The sequence below is a fragment of the Cajanus cajan genome, chromosome 1 (genome assembly GCF_000230855.2).
Source record: "Cajanus cajan strain Asha chromosome 1, NIPB_CcT2T_4, whole genome shotgun sequence".
In the NCBI taxonomy this organism is placed as follows: Eukaryota; Viridiplantae; Streptophyta; class Magnoliopsida; order Fabales; family Fabaceae; genus Cajanus; species Cajanus cajan.
In genome coordinates, this window is record NC_138517.1 from 75,030,322 (window position 1) to 75,051,813 (window position 21,492).

The 21,492-nt window shown below is 30.3% G+C and overlaps 2 protein-coding genes across 4 annotated transcripts; both read right to left on the minus strand.

Annotated features, from left to right (window-relative positions):
- Positions 1-157: 157 nt before the first annotated feature.
- Positions 158-11,885, minus strand: LOC145950838 (uncharacterized). 2 transcript variants are annotated; one of them, XM_083062660.1, is made up of 13 exons: positions 11,792-11,885; positions 11,224-11,279; positions 11,022-11,152; positions 10,818-10,914; positions 10,491-10,708; positions 10,292-10,381; positions 10,164-10,221; positions 10,034-10,078; positions 9,881-9,960; positions 9,765-9,787; positions 9,468-9,620; positions 9,328-9,365; positions 158-8,731 (listed from the first exon to the last, which is right to left on the minus strand). In XM_083062660.1, exons 8-13 carry the CDS (start codon positions 10,067-10,069, stop codon positions 8,720-8,722), a joined length of 342 nt encoding a protein of 113 aa, XP_082918786.1. In that variant the 5' UTR covers positions 10,070-10,078; positions 10,164-10,221; positions 10,292-10,381; positions 10,491-10,708; positions 10,818-10,914; positions 11,022-11,152; positions 11,224-11,279; positions 11,792-11,885; the 3' UTR covers positions 158-8,719. The 2 variants fall into 2 exon arrangements, with proteins under 2 accessions (XP_082918786.1, XP_082918784.1); XM_083062658.1 differs by lacking the exon at positions 10,164-10,221 and having other exon boundaries at positions 159-8,731; positions 11,792-11,884.
- Positions 11,886-13,721: 1,836 nt separating this feature from the next.
- Positions 13,722-19,903, minus strand: LOC145950845 (uncharacterized). 2 transcript variants are annotated; one of them, XR_014428692.1, is made up of 4 exons: positions 19,809-19,903; positions 19,511-19,560; positions 14,568-18,668; positions 13,722-14,485 (listed from the first exon to the last, which is right to left on the minus strand). XR_014428692.1 is itself a non-coding variant. In XM_083062666.1 (3 exons), exon 3 carries the CDS (start codon positions 17,158-17,160, stop codon positions 14,887-14,889), a length of 2,274 nt encoding a protein of 757 aa, XP_082918792.1. In that variant the 5' UTR covers positions 17,161-18,668; positions 19,511-19,560; positions 19,809-19,903; the 3' UTR covers positions 13,722-14,886. The 2 variants fall into 2 exon arrangements, 1 of the variants encoding a protein (XP_082918792.1); XM_083062666.1 differs by having other exon boundaries at positions 13,722-18,668.
- Positions 19,904-21,492: the final 1,589 nt, after the last annotated feature.

Consider the following 21,492-nt stretch of genomic DNA (forward strand, 5'->3'; position numbering starts at 1 on the left):
ATGAATTTTTTTTTCTTTCTGTTTACGTATTAATAAGATGGAGGCGATAACAAAAGTAATATATATATATATATATATATATATATATATATATTTTTTTTTTTTATTTATTTATTTGAAAGTAATATCTTTAATATATCTTTAATGATACCGTAAAGAAAGTTATTCTAAATAAGGACATTCTTGTTCCTACTCCAAATTCCAAGTCAAACACTCGTGCTGCTGGCTCAAAACTCAAAAGTTAAAAATGATGGAAAAGATGCACAATTGTCGTACAGAAATTCAATTATACCTAATAGACAATTTGTCATGTACTTCATTTCCATATTTTCTTGGCATTATAATCGGGTTTAAGATATCTCTTGTACTTAATATAATATAATTAATTTGGCTGCTAAAAAGTACAGAAATTCGATTATACTTGTCTTTATTATGCCATTTGGTATAAAGGCAGGCGAAATTAGATCATATACTAACCTGTTACTTTATTAATAATTTTATAAAATATTGGATTAATACTGAAATGAACTTATGAACTAATATACTCTCCTTAATTAATTTATATGAAAATTGAAAGTGACTGACTGGTCTTGTTCACGGATGGCTGCAGTGGTAAATCATAGAGTATCAATATCTTGCCTCTTTCATGGAAATATTGAAGCTGACGCTGTTGCTATCCGACAACGTATCGATCAGCTGATAAAAGAACTTCCTTTGTCTGATGTCATTGATGAAATCGGATAGCCTCTCGAGTCTTGTAAGGAATTTTCTAAGGTCATAATTCTATTTTGTCATGCTCTAAATTAATGGTGCATGGACTTAACCGTTACGATAAAATACACATTTGCTCAGTCTACTTCGGATTATTAATTATTTAATTTCTTTAAAGTTTAGACCTTGTTTTCGTTTTATATATATGCATCATATATATATATAAGAGATTTTCTTTACACCTTATTTAAAAAAAATTAATCTTTTATATAAAAATAAGAAACTATCAAATAAAGTTATGAAAGCCTTTTGGTGTATAGTGAAATTGTCTATTTAATTATAATTAAAAAGAGAAAGTAATAATACTAATACACTTGAGATTTGTAAAGAAGGATTTTATATATGTATTTTGAGTAAAGACTACATGCTCACTATACATTCATGCAAGTAACAGTTTTCACGAGGCAATTCGCGCATGACACCATTAAGGTTGGGCGCACTGTACCTCATTCATGTATAAGCTATTCAACTCATACATGGCATGAATGAGGTAGAGAACTCTTGAGCATTTATGTTTGACATGGCAAAGTCTACACTCGACCTCAAATAAAATAGAGACGAGTCTTTCTCCTTATATTTGACATCACTCCTTTGATGCCTGATATCGAATCAACCAAATGATTCTCTCATATCACACTCGATGTCATTCAAGTTACGTCAAATGTGACCAAGTCAGAGGTCATTCTCTTTTCTTATGTTTGACACCACCAATCTTACGCTTGATGTGAGTAAGATAGAGACTCCTAATTTGAGTCACGTCTGATGCCTTGAAGGCACGCAAGACACAATAGTTATGCACTCAATAGACCATAAATTTGGCTAACCACCTAAAACCCAGGAAATCCAAGCATGCAATGCAATATATTATACATATACATGATTCACAACTCATTCCACACCAAAATAGAAACAAGCAACAACAACTAGGATTAATCACCCAAACTTCACCTTCATGAACTCAAACACCTAAATTAAAGTTCAACAAACAACAATCTCTACCTTAGAATCATCCATATAACTCATCAATCTATCAAAGATCCAAGTTCTAACTTCCTTTACCTCGAGATCAAAGTGAACCAAGGAATAAACTTTGCCCAACACCACCTTGATTCTCAACTATCCGACTTCAACTCAATAGTCAACAAATCAAGATCTTCTGGGAAGGATTCACAGGTCTGTTGTGGAAACAAAAGGGAGGAAAGCTCACATTAGGTTCCAGAGGGACGTCTCTATCTAACTCTCTCTCTCTCTCTCTCTCTCTCTCTCTAAGTTTCCTTGAGAAATGAGGTTATAAAGCTCAAGGCTTAAAAGAAATTTTATATATCTTCTTCCTTAAGATCAAACTAGACCTGTATCCAAAGAAACCCTTTAAATCATGTAAACTCAAAAGAATTCCTTAATCCTCAAAGTTTTTCGACCATAACAACTCAAAACACCACAATACATAATTATTGCTAAAAACAATAATTAACAAAAATGTAGTGTTACAAGAAAAGAAAGATTTTTAATAATTAAAGAAATATTTTCCTTTATATTGTAATCTTTCTTTTCCTAATTACAATACATATTAAAAATATCAAATATCAAGTAATATCACTACAAAGGAAAAGAAAAATTATAATACAAATACATTTGTCAACATGTCACAAATTTGTCCTCCTTTCTCATATATTACATCTTGCAACAAAGAAATTTTAGCACATGTTCATACAACCGAGAGGACATGAACACCAATATGAAAATAAGTAATAATTTTCTCTTGTTATTATCTTGAAGTTTGTTTGGATACTGTACCCTCCGGATCTCCAATTTGCTGAGCTAACCGATCAATATCTCTGCCTTGTTAACGCGTAAGCCAGGAGGGTTTGTGTGCCCTCCTAGTCTCCAATTTGCCGAGCAGGCCAAATAGAACATACCTTCTTGATCCCTATCCGACCGAACAAACCAGACTTTAAGCTAGTCATAGGTGTATTGATGAGTGAGCTCTGATAAAACTAATCAAGGTTGTGATTTTCGTGATTCTTGCGTAGATTTGATTACGATCATAAATGCGGTTCATAGGCTCATTATAGAGGGGGATCCACACGCTTTTAAGGGAATGAGGATCGAAGATCCGGATCACGTATATGGGACTCATATAAATAAGGAGAAAGGGAACTGGTGAAAGGCAAGGTTTTCTCATTCTTGAATGTTCTAGTTCAGGACGGCAGCTAGGTTCTCTTAGGGTTCACACCACTAAGGGTTCTCTGGCTACTATCCCTTTATTGGAACAGATACAAGTTAGAAACGATTTTGAGAACTTGTCTATTAAAAATAAAAAGTATTCTTCAATAGAGAAACTCTTAAAAATACTTATAAATTTGCATCCAAATAAGCTCTTAAATTAATACTAGCTTCTCACTTTTATAAGATATGAAGTACTACTAACCAAATCAAAGCAATTAACCACACTTTAAAATAGGATTTTGGTTTCAATGCAACCAAATTGACCTTGTTACAACTTGCCAAGTGATATACTGAGTTTTCTAAAACCATTTTCCTCTAAAAAGGTTTATGTGTTGCAAATAGTGTTCTTGATCATGATGTGATAGAACAATTGAGAATTCCATCCCAGAATAAATAACACGCCAAAGTTGGTAAGACAAATTAATGGCATGGAAGAAGAAAAAAAAGATGGTTAGTGTTTTTATCACACATAAAACATAGTACACAACAAATTCCTTATTACTTATCAATGAATCCTTTATAGAAGATTTTGTCTCGTTGATGGTTTATCCAAAAGTAAGCACCATGAGAACACCTATGCCTTTAAAGGAGCATCACAGTTCCAAAAAGGTTTGAAGATAGTGGTGCTTTGTCCATGAGTATCTGAAGATCTACTTGGGTTTACAAAAGAGAGTAAGCTAGTTGATTAGAAAAGGAGTGAAATTTATCTACCGTTCAAATTTGATTATCTTGTGTTGTGTATAAGATGCATTTAAAGATAAGTGTACTTTATTGTGATAGTAACAATGAACAAAGTCTAAATATTAAATGCAAATGAGTAGTTGATTCAGGTAATTATCAACCTAATTACCGTTTTTAGGAAGGGATAAAAATTTAACTTGTAAGAATCTGATAGAAAACAACAATTTAGAAATTAAAACATAAAATATATGGATTGAGATTCATCTTTGATCTAACAATTTTACAATCTTTGTCTTAAGAAAACCTCAAATTGATTATAAGTTTATTTGTAAAACAAAGCATGAATGTGCACAAACAAATTAATAAACTAATTCAATTAGAAATTAAGAAAATCAATTTGATTATGCAAATTTCTAAAATTTAATTATTTTAGGGTTTTTTTAATCAAAAGTGTTTGATCACTTTTAATTAATCGAGATAAGAATGGAAAAGACTAAAATAATACAACAATTGACAAAAGAATTTCATTCAATTCATCATTGAGGACTCATGAGGAACATACATCACAACTTTAAAACAGGGAAATTGGCCAAACATGATAGACGAATAACTTAACCATATACTAAAATTTATAACACAAGGGTAAAGAATTAACCAAGAGTGGAAGAATCCTTCTCTAACAGTTTGGTTAGCCTCTTACAAGAAATAGAGAGAAAAGAAAAAAAATTCTAAAGACCAGAACAAAAAACAAGATACTCAAAACATAGCCTAGCTAGATATCTATATTTTTAATTAAAAATTAGGGCGAAACTTTAAGCATGATTGTGCTTATTAGCAAAAAAAGTTGTACTTCAGTCAAGCACAATCATGTTTCAGGGATGCGCTACATACCTATGATAAACCAAACAAGACTTCTTTATCAAAGATAACATGTACATACATTGAGTCAACACAACAAATCACTAATGAGAGTTTCCTTCTCCAAGCTATTTTCAAACCTAGAGCATACCTAAAAAGTTTTCCTAAGTATTATTTTTCCACCTCATATTCCCATATAAGACTAAGATCCACCTATCATTCGAATCTTTGATGATTTCACAAATTCTAGTTAAGCCTAATTGGCCCAAGGAGTAACCATCCACATGTAGTCATGACACTAGTACAAAAATTAGTTTTAAAATCAGGATTTTAAGATCGATTAAAAGGTGATCGATCTTAATAGTGACACGATGACAATTTTATAAATAATGTGAACACTTTTAAGATCGGTTAAATTTTAATCGATCTTAAAAGTACTTTTAAGATCAGTTCTTCTATGACCGATCTTAAAAGGTATGTCTAACACAACTTTTAAGATCGGTTACAAGATCGGTTCTTTTAATACCCAATCTTAGAAGTTGTATCAAACATAACTTTTAAGATCGGTCATAGAAGAATCGACCTTAAAAGTACTTTTAAGATCGGTTAAAATTTAACCGATCTTAAAAGTACTGTAACTATTTAAAAAATGCAACGCTCTCCCTTAGTCATTCTTCCTCGAATGCACCTCCCTTAGTCATACTTTAAGATGAATAAATATATTAAGTTAATTAATAATTTATTTAAAATGTTAAAATTAAATTTATAAAAATAATATTTTAAAAGAGAAGTGTGGAACAACATATGCATAAAGTTTTGAAGATGCCAAAGCATTGAAGAAAATAAAGGTCAAGTTAAAACAAGTTGATCAAGAAGCAAGATCTCAAGTAATAACTAGATAAGTCTTGACTACTTAGCTTAGTATGCAAAATGAACTTTTTAGAATTTGCAAAATTTCACTTGGCCATTAAAATAAGGATTTCAAGAAAACCTAAATTTAATCTTTTTGAATATAAGAATAATTGATTTGAAAAGAAAGCAAAAAGAGTATTCAAAAAGATTAAACAAAAATATTTTTACTAGAAAATAGAAATTTTCTATATCTTAAGTTTTCATAAGCTAATTTAGTAATATATGTCTGGTAATCGATTACCAATTCATGTAATCAATTACCAGAGAAAGAAAACTTCTTTGTTCAAGGTTCAAATGTTGAAACGTGCTCTGGTAATCAATTACCAGACCTTGTAATCAATTACCAGAAGAGAGAACTTCAAAAATTTGAATTTAAAAGATATAACGTTTCAAATTTTTTGAACTTAAAACCGTTGTAATCGATTACCAAGTCTTGTAATCGATTACTAGAGTATCTTTTCTGAAAAATTATAAAGAGTTACAACTCTTCATGAAAAGACATAACCTAAGAAATAATTGTCTATAAATACCTATAATTTTTTAAAAAAAGGTTACGAACTCTATTGTGAAAATCAATTTAGAAACTACTTGACCAAAGTCATTTGGAAAATCTCTAAAGAGTTCATCAAGATCTTAGAAAGTGTAATATCTACTCTTCAAAGAGAGTCATTCTGTAAAACCCACTTGATCATTTGATCTGTAAAGGAAAAAGACTTTTTCTCCTTATTGGTTTTTGAATCTCAACACAAGGAAAGAGAGTTCCAAGGTGTTGGAGGATTCAAGTCTTGTAAGAGTTACAAGAATAGTGGAAATCTCAAGTTAGAGACTTGAGGACTAGATGTAGGCAGGATTGGCCGAATCAGTATAAAATTGAGTTTGCAATTCTTCTTTCCCAACACTTTTAATTACTTGTTACTTGTGTTTTGAGTAGTTTTGCATCATTAATTACATACAATTTGTCTAAGAAATTGAATATATGAGAAAGAATTTCTAGAAAGAAATAAAGGAAGAAAAAAATTGGTTAACTTAATTCACTCTCCCCCTCTTAAGTTATACGAGGCTATTTGACTAACAAGAAGGATTATAATAACAACGGTATAACTTTTACTAAGTATTACACCACTGAATAACTTTATATTAAATGTGAATTTTATAAATTCATCCGTTAGATTGAAAGTTTTTTACTATTAGCTCATATATACAAAATTTTATATTAATTCAAGATGATTTGATACTTCATTCTCATAAAACAAAATTGACGTAATATATACATTTCATAATATACTAAAATATGAACACTTTGATTACCTTCAAGTTGTTGTTCAATTTTAACAAAAAATGATATAAACATATAAAGTGATATGAACTTTCAATCTAACGGTTGGATTTACAAAATTCACATTTAATATAAAGTTATTGAGCGGTGTAATACTTAGTAAAAATTACAGCGGTGTTATTATAACTCTTATCATTTAAAAATATATTTAATTATTATTTAAACTTTTAAATTTATAATAAATAATTTAAATTGTATCATAATATTAATTTTAAATAGAAATAAATTGATTGTTAATTATACAAGTAAGTGTATATATATATATATATATATAAATAAAGATTAATTAAATAAATATAATAATTATTATTATTGGTAATATAATTATTATATATTTTTTATACTTTTATAGCGGTCTGGACACACCAAAATGAGAGGTATCCAAAAATAATATAAGTATGAGATTGTATAGTTAAAGATGACTTAAATGAATTAATTTGTACTACTTATACTGATAACATTCATCTATTTTTTGGTAGCTTATCTCATCAGAATTTCACAGTTAAGCGTGCTTGACTTGGAGTAATATAGAGATGGGTAACCTTCTGGAAAGTTTTCAAGAAAATGTGCAATAAGGACAAAACACGTTAAAAAGTGAAGCGTTATGAAATAACATCTTTGAGAGGCTAAATATGAGGGTTGTTACATTAATAATTTTATTAAAATTAAACCTGATACTTTTAAGATTGGTTAAATAATCAATCTTAAAAGTTCTATTTTTAAGATTGTAAAGATAGATTCTTTAACCAATTTTAAAAGTAAAAAATAATCAATCTTAAAAAAAAAATTTCTACTAGTGTGAAGAGACTTGATCCCCGATGGCTATAATGGATGTGATCCATGTTTCTTGAGAAAAACAACTCATCGTTGAAATCATACCCTCGTACATATGTTCCATGGCCACTTGTAGAGAAGTTGCCTCCCAGACCATCTCCCACGTACTCTTGACCTTGACCTTTGCTTTGAATACAATATCATTACAAGAAGTCTAGATCACCCAACACAAAATAAGTGGTAAAGCCAAACCTTTAATAACATTCTTGCATGCATGAAGCCAGAACAACCAACCTTTCTTCCCTGGTGTGCGACGTTCGCCAACTTTAACTTCAAGCACGCTTGAGATACATCACTGCAAGTGCAGTGCATGTGAATTGCATCTTCACATTACACCCCACACTGCGGGCATAAGTTGTTATTCATCACATGGTGGTGAACCAGAAAAGTTCCCATTGGGAGGGCATTGCTACACAACTACCAAAGGAAGAAAAAATAATGTTATTTGCTTGAGGTAACTTCACTACAACATCTTTCACATTTAACAACATTTAAAAAATGTTACCAAATTAAGAAAAATGTTACCAATCATAATTAGCAACATTTTTACAAATGTAGTATAAAGTCCATGTTGCTAAAAGGTTTTAGCAACATTTTAACATACCAATTGTAACATTTTATAAATGTTACAAATTGACATCTTTTGTAACATTTTAGCATATCACTTGTAACATTTTATAAATGTTGTCAATTGACACCTTTTGCCACATTTATCAAATGTTACAAATTTGTTTTAAACATCTAAATCATAACAATTTTGAATCCATTACTTCCTTATTAATTCAAACAGTGAATTGAAAACTTACTATATTGTAACACTTGCAAGCATGAAGTTATGCATTTAATGAATTAAAATAAAGATAAACTTCTTATTTAAATCTTTTTTGTCCATCATGATATCATTCAAAAGGCAACACTAATTTGTCAAGTTTGCAATAACATGTAATTTCTTCTGTCAAAGATAAAACTAAAATCATCTAAGTTTTACGGTTGCATTTTTCTATGAATTCTCATTTTGAGTTGTGTAACTTCTATATCAAATAGTATGATGTTTCAATATACACACGATCTAAATTGCCACAGCCACCACCACCACCATATTCACTCTAAAACCTGCAACATAAACAAAATAAAGGAAGCAATTATGTTCCTTGATCTAATTTCATAAAGAAGCAAAAATAGCCACCTAAATATCCTGATTAATGTTTACTTCTATAATTCTTAATTTTAACATTTGTACGAGTGGCGGTACCTAATTATAATAAAATACACTATAAAGGTAGAATTATATCTTGTAATTTTATTTTATTTTTTATTTTTATTTGTTGCTAGGTACGTGAATGTTTGCAACTTGGTTACTAGAGACAAGATTTGTACACTTAGAACAGTATCCAGCACTGTTGAAACTTAATTGTTTCAAAGGACAGTGTAAGTCAAAATAATGTTAAGTTTTCACTCTCTCTCTCTCTCTCTCTTTTTTTATGTGTGGAAATTAAGCTATTTATTTATTTATTTATTATTCTATAGCTAGTTGTTTAAAAAAAATCAAATACAAAACTAAAAAATCAGCATGTGATCAACTAAAAAATCAGCATGTGATCAAAAGAGGAAATTTAGCACAAGTTTAAGTAGTAGTTTTAAATTTAAATATTCAGCACAAGTTTAAGTAGTAAATTTAAATTTAAATAAAATTAGAACAAGATACTAACCTGAATGGTTTTAGCAAGATTTTCCTTATTTTGAATGTCTAAAGAAAAAGACAAGAATGAAATAAAAGAGAATAAGTTTCTTCATAAGTCAAAATAATATAACAAAATGAAACCACCAAGATGTAACTCTTTCAACTTACTCTGCTTATGTTGTTTCTTGTGAGTTTTTCCCTTTTTTGACTTATCCAAGTTAGTCATATCAAAATGAACTTTGGGCTTATGTTCTCTTTTCCCCATTTGTTTTACTTGAAAATCATTGATTGTTCTACTTGTGCCAAGTGGAGTGCATTTACCTATTTACATCATATTCCCATATAAACAAGATAAAAAAAGAAAAACAAATGTAGTTAATTCTTATAACGTATACTAATGCAATTTCTTATTCTAGCTCACTTCATTGTTAAAAACCTGATACAAATTAAAAGTTAGCAACATACCTATTTGATTAGACTGAGCCAACCTATTTAGAATCAACAAAATCAAAATAAAAATGTCATAAATCATAATTTATGTGAATAAAAATTATCATAAAACAATAAATTATAAAAATAACCTTTCATTTAATGCAATATGCTGCAATTTCTTAGCCTCTGCGTTGAGTTTAGCTGCTGTATCAAAATAAGTCTTTTTTTCCTGATTCAATTGTCATAAAAGAGATTTAATCAATAACAAATTACTTTAAAATGAAAATAAGGCTTAGACTTACCTCATTTGTCATGGACTTCCATGTTTTAACAGCCATTTTATTAACCTATATTTTTTTAAAATAAATATCAATTAGTTTATGGCTAAATAAAATCAAAAATAATTATATCAATTTAATAACTTTCACTTACCCTTTCAACATTTTCGGAATCAAGATTTGCTTCATTGTAAAGTTTTTTAAATTTTTGCCTGTAATAAAGATTATTACTGAATAAAACAATCAAAAAAATAGAAAAATACTTTAAAGAAAGAAGATTACAAGAAAAGGGAAAACGCATTGAGTGGACACTCCAACGTATTAGGATCTTTTTCAACAGCAGCTTCTTTAGCCTTTTCTTCATTTGATTTGCTATATAAAAATAACAGCATATGAACCATACTATAAAAAAAATCAAACAAAAAAAAAATATATAAATAAACAATTTAAAGACTTAAGCAAGTGAGGTGCATGCATTTACCTTTTGACTAACTTCTCAACTTCAGCTAGATTTTCCACAATTTGAATTTCTAAATTAAGCAAGATAAAAAAAAAGTAAAATAAATCAATTATCTAAAAAGTAAAATTTGAATTTGATCATGACAAAAGGAGCAAGAGGTATCATCCAAAGCCTTTATCGTAACCTTGAGCGTATCCATAATATCCGCTACCATTCCACTGGTTTGGATCAGGTTGGGCCTGAAAATCATCCAAAAAGTCCAAATTCATCCATCAAAATCAATTTACACATTGCAGGTTGAAGCTAAGGCAAATAATAACTACAAAACAAATCAGAAAATTTAGTTACCTGTTTGTTTGAGGGGCTTCGGCCCCATGAAAGCCGAACATTTTGTCCACCCAAAAGTGTGCCGTTTAAAACCCGCAGAGCCTCTTCTGCGCAGATCCTGATGTATGAACATGAAAAGTCAGGGCACAATCAGAGCACACTGCATATAGACTAGGAAGTAATTTAACACGAGATAAATACCAAATATCTGAATGATTAAATTACCTGTCGGCAAATTGAACAAATCCACATCTTTTGCCAGCTGGAATCTTCACGTGAACCAACTCTCCATACTGTCCAAAAACTTGTCTCAAATGGTCATCCGTAACATTAGGATCCAAATTGCCGACAAAAATCTGCAGTAAAAAAATCAGGTCACAAACAAGCACAAAGAATAGTAGTTTCTATATTGCAAAGAAGTACGTACAGTTGTATTATTTGGATCATTCTCGTTCTGTGCCCCTTGAGGATTCTGATATGATGCTGCATGTTCAAAGTACAAATAAAAAGATGGATGACATTAAAAAAAGGAAATTCTGGAAGCATTCCGTTAAAAAAGATTCCAAACAAAGAAAAAATATATAATACAAATTAAGTTTTCAAGGATAAAAGGATGAAAGAAATAGTTGTGACACAATGCGAGGGGGCAGCATTCTGGCAATATGTGATGCAAATAAATATAATACCACATACAAAGTGGCATGAAAGAGGGAAAGTGGAAAATGAGAATGACAAAGGAAGCTGTCAAATCTCTGTTACTTCAGCTAGATTTTCCACAATTTAAATTTCTAAATTAAGCAAGATAAGAAAAAAGTAAAATAAATCAATTATCTAAAAAGTAAAATTTGAATTTGATCATGACAAAAGGAGTAAAATTTCAATTATATAAACCTCTGAATGCAGAAATTTGTTACATTAATCTCATTATACAAACAACATCATTCCAAGTCAATCCACACAAGAGGTAGCTGTATTATGTTGCTCTTTCTACTTACCATTATTGTGTTGCTTTTTGTGAGTTTTCTCATCTCTTCCTGATTTGCTCTTGGAAGTTGTATGACTTTGTTTCTAACAAAAAAGTGAAAACAATGATTAAATTCAAAATTATTACAGACAATTTTAACTTTAAAATTTAAAATTTAAAATTTTAACTTTGTATCTGGAATCACTATTGATGGAAAACATTCTTGTAGCTGAGTCAAAAAAACTTTAAAATTGCTTAGAAGTTCTACTTTCATGGCTTCCACTTGCTCTTTTAACTTTACTTCCATTTCCTCTTGCATTTTTTCTTGTATACCTTTGAGTTCAATTTGAGCATTTCTTTTAACCTCATCAATTACATTTTGGATTTCAACATGAGACTTATATCCCCATAAGTCAGAAGGTACAACCCCTTTTCCATATGTACGCACATAGCCATGTCGATCTTTTCCCAAGACTTGAGATAATGCATCATCTCGAGCTGAACTTTGCTCTTCTGTTTCTGGATGAGAAGTGATTGCTTCCTTAAGCTCTGACTGAAAATAAAAAGTCAACATTATATCTTCCATTAAAAGAAAAAAAATAAAGAAAATAGAGATGATGGTTAAAATGATACAATAATTTACTGGTTTCCTCATTATTAGGCTTGTGTGTCATGATAAACATTTCTACACGAGAAGGCTCCCTTCCATCTGGATTTTTCATTGTCTATAATATAAAGAAAAAGATTAATTAAACCATTATTTGAAACAAATAAAACCATCCATTAGACTAATACAAAACTAGTAATGCAATTAGTCTTACCTCTTCATCTCGTATTTCTGCAAAAGATTTTGATCCTGTAGTGTGTATACTGGTAAATTTTCCTCTACTCATTTTGTTCATTGTGCTACGTTTCTTAAAAGAAAAAAAAACTATATGATTGAAGACAACACCAAGAAAAATAAGTATAAATAATCATGTAATAAAAATTGATATATTTAAATTACCTTAGCTGTGCCAGATTTCCAAAATTTTACCAAAATTTTCCATTGCTCAAGTGGAACACTTGGTGGTCGATTCTTGAAATTGTAGTTGTCTGACATAGTTGGATCAAAATACTTTGTCTTCAATCGACATTTATAACTCCTCCAACTTGAGCATATAGTGCATAAAACCCATTTTTTAGCACGTTCTTCAATATCAAATTTTGACTGCATCATATCATTAATTAAAATAATTAGATTACTCATAAAAAATAATAAAAATAAAAATGAGTTTAAGAGCAATACATTGACTAATTTCCACATATCATCCCAATTTTCTTGTAGTCCTTTCCAAGTTGTGTATGTCAGGGGAGCTAGGTGTGCATTCCTTGCTAAGGTCCCCAAGTAAGTGCTCAAGGTCGCTCGATGACTACCAATAGGTTGACCAAGAATATTAAGTTTAATTGGCAACCGATCTTCATATCCTAAACCATGAGTTTTAAGACATTTGGTTGGGCCTCTTTTCTTCTTGCTTGTAGAACCTATTATCAAGTATAAAATTAAATATATTAATGTACATTCATTATAACATGTTATTATACAGTAAGGTAAAAAAGAAATAACTAACCATCATGTTGGGGTGCAAATGGAGTTTGACAAGGGCTTGATGCAACTTCTTCCAACTCATCAAGAATTTCAGCCATGGAGCCACTTGGATATGAAACTTTAGGCTTCTTGGGCAGTAAGGGTGTTTGTTCTTCCCACCCATTGAAGCCACTTTCCAAGACCATAATGATCTTGGGCCACGAACCTGCAAAATAGCTTATGCCACTTTCAATTTAGAGAGACAAAAAACAATTCAAGTCAGTCAACGTATGCATATCATTCACTAACATGTTATTTCCTACCATCATGCTGGAACACATTTAAAAATGTAAAAATAATATATAAGTAATATCAAACAAGGAATTTAACACAATTTTACATGAAAAAACACAAGTATCTATTATTCAATGGTCGACAACAGTTGTATCAATTGTTGTTCCAGGTACATCATCCCTAAACCAATTGACATCTTTATCTTCATCTTCATCTTCATCTTCATCAATCATTGGACATCTTAATTGATCTTCCAAGTATTTTTCCATATCACCATTCTCTGAATCATTGTATATATCAAACAAATCTCTTGGGGTGGTGTTAGTGACAACATGCCAATTATCACTTGGGTCTTGTGTATAATATACTTGCTTTACTTGAGTTGCAAATACAAATGGGTCATTTTCATAAATCAACTTCCCAAAATTTACAAGTACTAACCCAAAATGATCTTGCTTACTTTGAAACCAATCACATTTAAATAACACAAACTTAGAATGCTCATAATAATCCAACTCAAATATTTCCTTCAAAACTCCATAGTAGGTAACATTTTCTACTTTTGGATTTTCATCTTTCGCGCTTTTAAACTTAATAGTAGATGAAGTGACCATAACTCCAAAATTTTGTGTTTTTCTTTCAAAACCTTCAATAACAAACTTATAACCATTTATCACATAAGCTGAAAATCTTCTAGCAACAGTATTAGGCCCTTTAGACAACCATTTAACCTTTTCACTAACAACCATATTCTTAACATGATCTTCAAACCATTCATGAAAACTAAGATATTGATCTTTTGTCTTATTCCATTTTCTTGATGAAACTTGATTCCCATGAATAGAAAGAAATTCTTCATGTTCTCTGTACAAAACAATTAAAAAAATATATTAAATATTAAAATATCTCATATAGAAGGCAAAAAAAGTTGTGCTTATTCTCTTACTTGACATATGGTTTGGTAAGTTCACAATTAAAGAGTACATAACGATGAGCTTGCTCCCATTCAAGATGTTCCAAACTTATCATTACGCCATCCCCTATTGGACCATCTAAATTCCTTGTCAACTTGTTGAACTTTGTTAAAACATCATCTTTCAAGTACCTCGAACAAAATGTCAAACACTCATCTGCTAAATACCCTTCTGCAATGGAACCCTCTGGATGACTTTTATTACGCACATAAGTCTTTAACTTATGAATAAACCTTAAGAAAAAATGATATAATTTAGAAGAATTAGAGAAAATAAATAAATAAGATTTATTTAGTAAGGGAATGACCTTTCAATTGGATACATCCAACGATAATGTACAGGTCCAGCAATTCTTGCTTCATATGCTAGATGCACAGATAAATGAATCATTATAACAAAAAAAGATGGAGGAAAAATCCTCTCCAATTCACACAGAATCAATGCAATCTCTGCATCCAATATTTTGAACTCTTCAACAATGATGACTTTGGAACACAGAATTTTGAAGAAAGAGCTTAACCTCATTAGAACTTTTGCAACCTCTTTTGGTAACACTTTTCTTATTGCTACCTTTAACAAATCTTGCATCAATATATGAAAATCATGACTTTTAAGCCCAGAAATATCATGTTGTTCAAGTTGAACACATCTAGAAATATTTGAACCATAATTTTCTGGAACCTTCACTCCTTTTAAAACACCACAAAATATCTCCTTTTCTTTTGAAGAAATTGTAAATCGTGCAGGAGGAAGAAATACCTTATTTGGCCCTATGTCTTTAGGATGAATTTCTTCTCTTATACCCATCTCTACTAAGTCAAGGCGGGCTTGGAGATTATCCTTTGATTTACCCTTTATATTTAGTAATGTTCCAACCAAGTTTTCACATATATTTTTTTCTATATGCATCACATCTAGATTGTGACGATGCAAATTAGTCTCCCAATATGGCAACTCAAAGAATATACTTTTTTTGCTCCATGGATCACCTTTTTCTCTTTTCCTCTTTTGATTATTTCCAAACACATTTTTTCTATCACCTAATATTTCCAATATGTTAGATCCTGTTAATGGCATAGGTGCTACTCCCAATTCTTGTGTACCATCAAAACACTTTTTATATTTTCTCCACCTATGTTTTGAGTCTAAAAATCTTCGATGACCCATATAACACATCTTTTTACTATTCTTCAAGTACCTAGAGCATGTGTGGTAGTTACATATAGGACATGCCAATTTTCCACTTGTACTCCAACCTGATAACATAGCATATGCAGGAAAGTCACTAACTGTCCAAAGCAGTGCAACATAAGCCTGAAATAATTGCTTACTATATGCATCATAAGTTTCAAACCCGTTTTCCCAACACTCTTTTAACTCATCAATAAGAGGTTCCAAATAGACATCAATACTACTCTTAGGGGAAGAAGGACCAGGAATAAGTAAAGACAACATCAAGTAAGGTTGCTTCATACAATCCCACGGAGCTAAATTATATGTCATTAGAACTACCGGCCAAACACTATGTTGATTGCCAATATTCTTATATGCATTAAATCCATCACTTGCTAACCCAAGCCTAACATTTCGAGGATCTGATGCAAAATTAGGATGTAAAGAATCAAAGGTTTTCCAAGCAAGTGAATCTGCTGGATGCCTTAGTTTTCCATCCTTGGTCCGACCTTCATCATGCCATGTCATTAATTTAGCAGTTTTTGATGACATAAATAGCTTCTTGATCCTTGGTACTAAAGGAAAGTATCTCAAAACTTTGGCTGGAATTAGAGATGAAGCTACCTTACGATGAACTTTTCTTCTAGAATTGTTAACCTTCATTTTTTTATACCTAGAAGAATGACACTTAGGGCATGTATCTTCATTCTCATACTCCTTTCGAAATAAGATACAATCATTAGGACAAGCATGGATTTTTTCATAACTAAAACCTAAGTCCTTAATGATAAACTTGCAATCTTGGAATGTTGATGGCAAGCAAGAGTTTTCGGGGAGCAACTCTCTTAGCAATTGTAACAACATATTAAATGACACATTGCTCCAACCATGAAGATTCTTAATATGAAGTAGACGAACAATGATTGATAACTTGGAGAAATTTTTACAACCAGGGTATACTTCTTGGTGGGCATCATTTACCAATTTGCAAAACCTGGTAGTTTCTTTATCAAGCTCTTCATTATCTTCATCTATAATGTCATCAAATTGATTTTCTCCTAAATCTGTCGACATCATAAAGGTCTCCTCTAATAGGTCATCTAAATCATCATGCATACTAAATTTCTCACATTCATTATCATATGATTTTTTTGAAGATCCACTTTCTCCATGAAAAATCCACTTCTTATAATTTCTATCAAATCCATCACAAACTAAATGCTCATGCATTTCCTCTCGATTACCCCAAGAACAATTGTTGCAATTCTTGCAAGGACATAAAATTTGATCTCCTTGGGCAACATTTTGAAATGCAAAGTCTAGAAAATTTTTCAATCCATCCAAATACCTACTAGATGATCTAGGTTGTTGTATCCAACTCTTATCCATCATTATTCTCTCATGAAAAAATCAATATACCTAAAAGAAATAAGAAAATTCAATATAGTACAATACAACAATTATTAGAAAATGAAAATTCTTAAAAAGTTGAAGATGTATGAATCTAATAAAATGGTGTAAAATTCATCATACAGGAAAAGATATAAGAAATTGATTATTTCTCTTATGAAAATCACAATGAACTTACCTTTTAAGAGAAATGCACTAGGTGAGAGTAGTAGTCAAAAATCTGTCATTTTCTAAAATGTACCTGCACAAGAAGTTAATATGAGAGAGTTTCTACAAATTGGCTTTCCACTATGTTGGATTAGTCTTTTTTTTTTTCTATCAGAACACTATGTTGGATTTTCTTGATCAACTAATCAACTGAAAAATATGAGTCTAAACCAAATAATACATTGAATTACTCATATACGTGGAATTGTGATTAAAAAAAATCACCTAAGATGATAAATAAATAGGAACTTTTAACAGAAACGAACATAAAATGAATGGTATTAAATTGAGAAGTCAACAGGAAACTAGAATCTTGAATGATAAAGAAAGAAAATCTGGTTGACATTAGGAACCAACAATGCGGTAGTGTGCGTGGCTGAAAAATGTGCTACAGTTAGTAGTATGGTACACGAGATGTTATGGTGATTTTCTGAATACTTTTCCTCCATCTCAAGTTTTCCATCCGTGAGTTACCTTTAGAGAGTATATTTCCTTTTTGTAAATAGTTTAAATTAAATGAAGCAGATGGTAAATGACTTATTAATTTTTTGAATTGAATATATTTATCTAATAATGTATAAAATCATAAACACATGGAAGCCATAGCTATGATGCAACCATACTATTATCCATAATTATTCTCACATGAAAAAATCAATATACCTAAAAGAAATAAGAAAATCCAATATAGTACAATACAATAATTATTAGATATTAGAACAAAGGGAATTCTTAAAAAATTGAAGATGCGTAAATCTAATAAAATGGTGTAAAATTCATCATATGAATAAGATTCATTCAACTTATTACATGCCATAAATGCATAAGAAAAGTAATAAGAAATTGATTATTTCTCTTCTCACAGGAAAAAATTGTACCTTGGAAGCAAATCCAAATGAGATACTAGTGTACCTCTGAATAATGCATGAAATGTGTGGGATCTGTGATGGTTTTTTCTCATTAAGCAAACACTAGTTCGGCTATAGGCATAGGTGTGCTTATCAAAAAATGGCCCTTTGTTTCTATCATATACATGCTCTGGTTTAATTATACTACATGCTCTGGTTTCAAAAAATGGCTCATTGGGTTTTTCTTTTTTCCTGTACTCAACTTCCAAGCCCAGGGCCCATTATTGATGGCATCAATTGCAACTATATGTAGCTGCACTCTGAAATTAACTATTTGACCGAAAGAGGGAATAAAGAAAGCAACTATACCTACACTGTGTGGTTAATATCATACGGTGGAAAACCCCTCGTTTGGATCCATGGTCATAGTTTTTCCTGGTTTCAAAATAGATTATTGGGGATGTTAAGACCACTAAATTCAAAGATTCTTATAGCACATTCTTCAGTTTAATACACATTATTTCAATGAAGAAAGAAATAAACTGGGCAGGCACAAAATCTTGGATACATCATGATACATAAGATTACAACAATACAATTCAGGGGCACTCAGAAGAGCATCTGCAGATCTTGTTTGGACTTATCATACAAGCACTTAAGTTAAAAATTGAAGGTATTTAGTTAAGCTTTTGACAGTAGCTCCCATAAGCTCTTTTACTTACCCTGTGTTTGTTTGCACATCAAATACAAGGGTCAAGTGACATTTTCATGTCTATAACTAGACGCGGATCAAATACTGATAAATGCTAAACCAAACATGTGGAGCGAAACTCTAATCAAACAAAAACTTCAATTAAGCTATTTATCCAAACAACTGCCCCCTGTTCAATCACAAGGCTTCTTCCCGTCTAATTGCAATAATCAATTAATTGTTGCTAAGTGAGAAAAAAAAATGAACAATTTGCATTTCGTCATATAAACCTGCAATTTTCCATAATAATAATAAAAAATAAAAAAACACATACTCTAATCACATTTATAAATTCAACAATTAATTCATGGAGGAAGGAAAAATAGATATGAACTTAACAATTTGGTCAGAAAGTGTGTTGAAAATTAATAGCAACCTAACAGTTTATATCTAGATTGTCAACAACAACCCCTCCTTCTCTAGTTTGTTAAATGACTCATCTCCAACAGAGCCACCCATCTCTGTAATACATAACTGACTCAATCGAAACTAATAAAATAAATAAATCCATTTGCCCAGAAATAACCTGCTTATAACCCGCTTCAATTGTAGTCGTTTCCCTTAACCTTCTGCAAACTGTAAAGAAAATTCAAACAATAGGGAAAAGGAAGCTGAACCAGTAAGATATCTCGTTCACATCCTAAATTCAATGAACAATACGAGGGAATCAAAAGATCCTGGTTACTCAAAATTAAAAATCGTAAAACTTACTTTCGATAACTAGGTCAACATGAGTATGTGACTTCCGATTTTGAAGAATAAGAGAGGAGAATGAGAGATGAAAATAATTAGGTCAATACTTCAAAGAGTTAAAAGGATTTTACCTCAGAGAAATGGATGTTTGTGATTTTTGTGGTTTTTGAATGTAAACGCCATTGCTATTCACTCAGAGGTGCGGAAGGGCTCTTTTCACTGTTTCTACGAAAGTAATTTTAAGTGCTCTTGCACTGTTTTAAGCAAGTTTTTTTTAAAAATAAGAAAATAAATTTAAATAAAAACTAATTATTATTATTATTTAAAATTAGTAATTAAGTAAATAATAGTAAAGTTTATTATTAAAAATGTTTAAAATATTGGATAAATTAATAATATTAATGTTAAAAAATAAAAATATATATATAATTTAAACAAAACAATAACATTTATGATTAAAAATGTTACTAAAGAGTATAATTCAAATTAATTGGTAACATTTATTGTTAAAAATGTTACAAAAATATATAATTAAGAGAAATTAGTAACATTTTGTTACATGTTGGCACATAAATGTTACTAAATGTGGTATATGTAGTAGTGCTTCCATAGCCAGCTCCAGGAAACCTAATCCTTCTCCTCTTCGTCCATCTTCAACCACATGTACCAAGACTTAGCATTTTAGCACCCAGCCAAATCACCATGCCAAACAACAAGGTGCTTCAAATGGACCAAATCCCTATGCAACCAAACACTTAGCCTGTAGAGTTTATTGACTATCGCCCAAGGGATATGGGTATGGACTTTAGACAAATCCCAACTCCCATCACTCCAATTGTCTCTCACCTTAAGGAGAACATTATGAATCGGGATGAAAGGAACTCGCGAGAAATTTGATGAATTTGGCTTTTGTGTGATTTTCTTAATTTTAAAAAATTTTCATATTTCACAAGAATATCGATATAGTTACAGTAATTCTCCTCTAAGGTGTCACACCACCAGGTAAAGCATGAATTTAATTAAGTTGAACATAAACAACACTTATATAGCATTATGATCAATTCTTATCCATCTTTAATTTATTGCAATAACCACTCGAACATTGTTACACCTAATAGTTTTATTTTATTCGTCTAAGAGCAGGGGACAGATCTATGTGGAGGAGAGTGGGGGTATTTGTCCCCACAAAGACACACATATATTTTATCCAAAAAAAAAAAAAGTAAAAGTTATATTTAAATCAAATAAATATATATTTAAATTATCATGTGTATAAAATATAAATTTAAAAGAGTTATTCATTTATTTGATATTTATCAAACTTTTGAAAAAGATTAATTCTCACACTATTAGAAAAGTGTCATTTTCTTATGAATTTTTCAACAAAAAAATATTCGCAGAAATTTTTTGCAAATTTTCTTGCAATAATAATTTCACACAATTTTTTTTACGAATTTATTTGCGAAAAATAATTTACAGATATTTCTTACAAATTTTTTTACGAAAAATAATTTACAAGAAATGTTTGCAAATTTTGCTACAATTTTAATGATCATAGAAATTTTTTTCCATGGTAAAAATTTGCAGAAAATATTGTAAGAATTTTATTTTGTTTCTTGCAGATTTTCTTGCAAAAATAAATTCGCAAGTAATGTTTAGTAAATGGTAGAAAAATTTTGCAAATAACTTTTCCTGCGGATTTTCCTGTCAATTTTAATATGCAAGAAAAATAAAAAATATATATATTTAAATTTATAATTTTAATATTTTAAAAAAACTTCAAGTCCCACATCGATTGAAAATAAAATAATTAAA

Excerpts from the sequence above, each read along its gene's own strand:
- LOC145950845 (XM_083062666.1), bottom strand. The coding sequence starts at position 17,160 with ATGATGGATAAGAGTTGGATACAACAACCTAGATCATCTAGTAGGTAT.
- LOC145950838 (XM_083062660.1), bottom strand. The coding sequence starts at position 10,069 with ATGGCTGTTAAAACATGGAAGTCCATGACAAATGAG. Across the intron at positions 9,961-10,033 it reads GGAAGTCCATGACAAATGAG|GAAAAAAAGACTTATTTTGA; the intron begins GTAAGTCTAAGC and ends CAATTGAATCAG. Across the intron at positions 9,366-9,467 it reads CAAGAAACAACATAAGCAGA|ACATTCAAAATAAGGAAAAT; the intron begins GTAAGTTGAAAG and ends CTTTTTCTTTAG.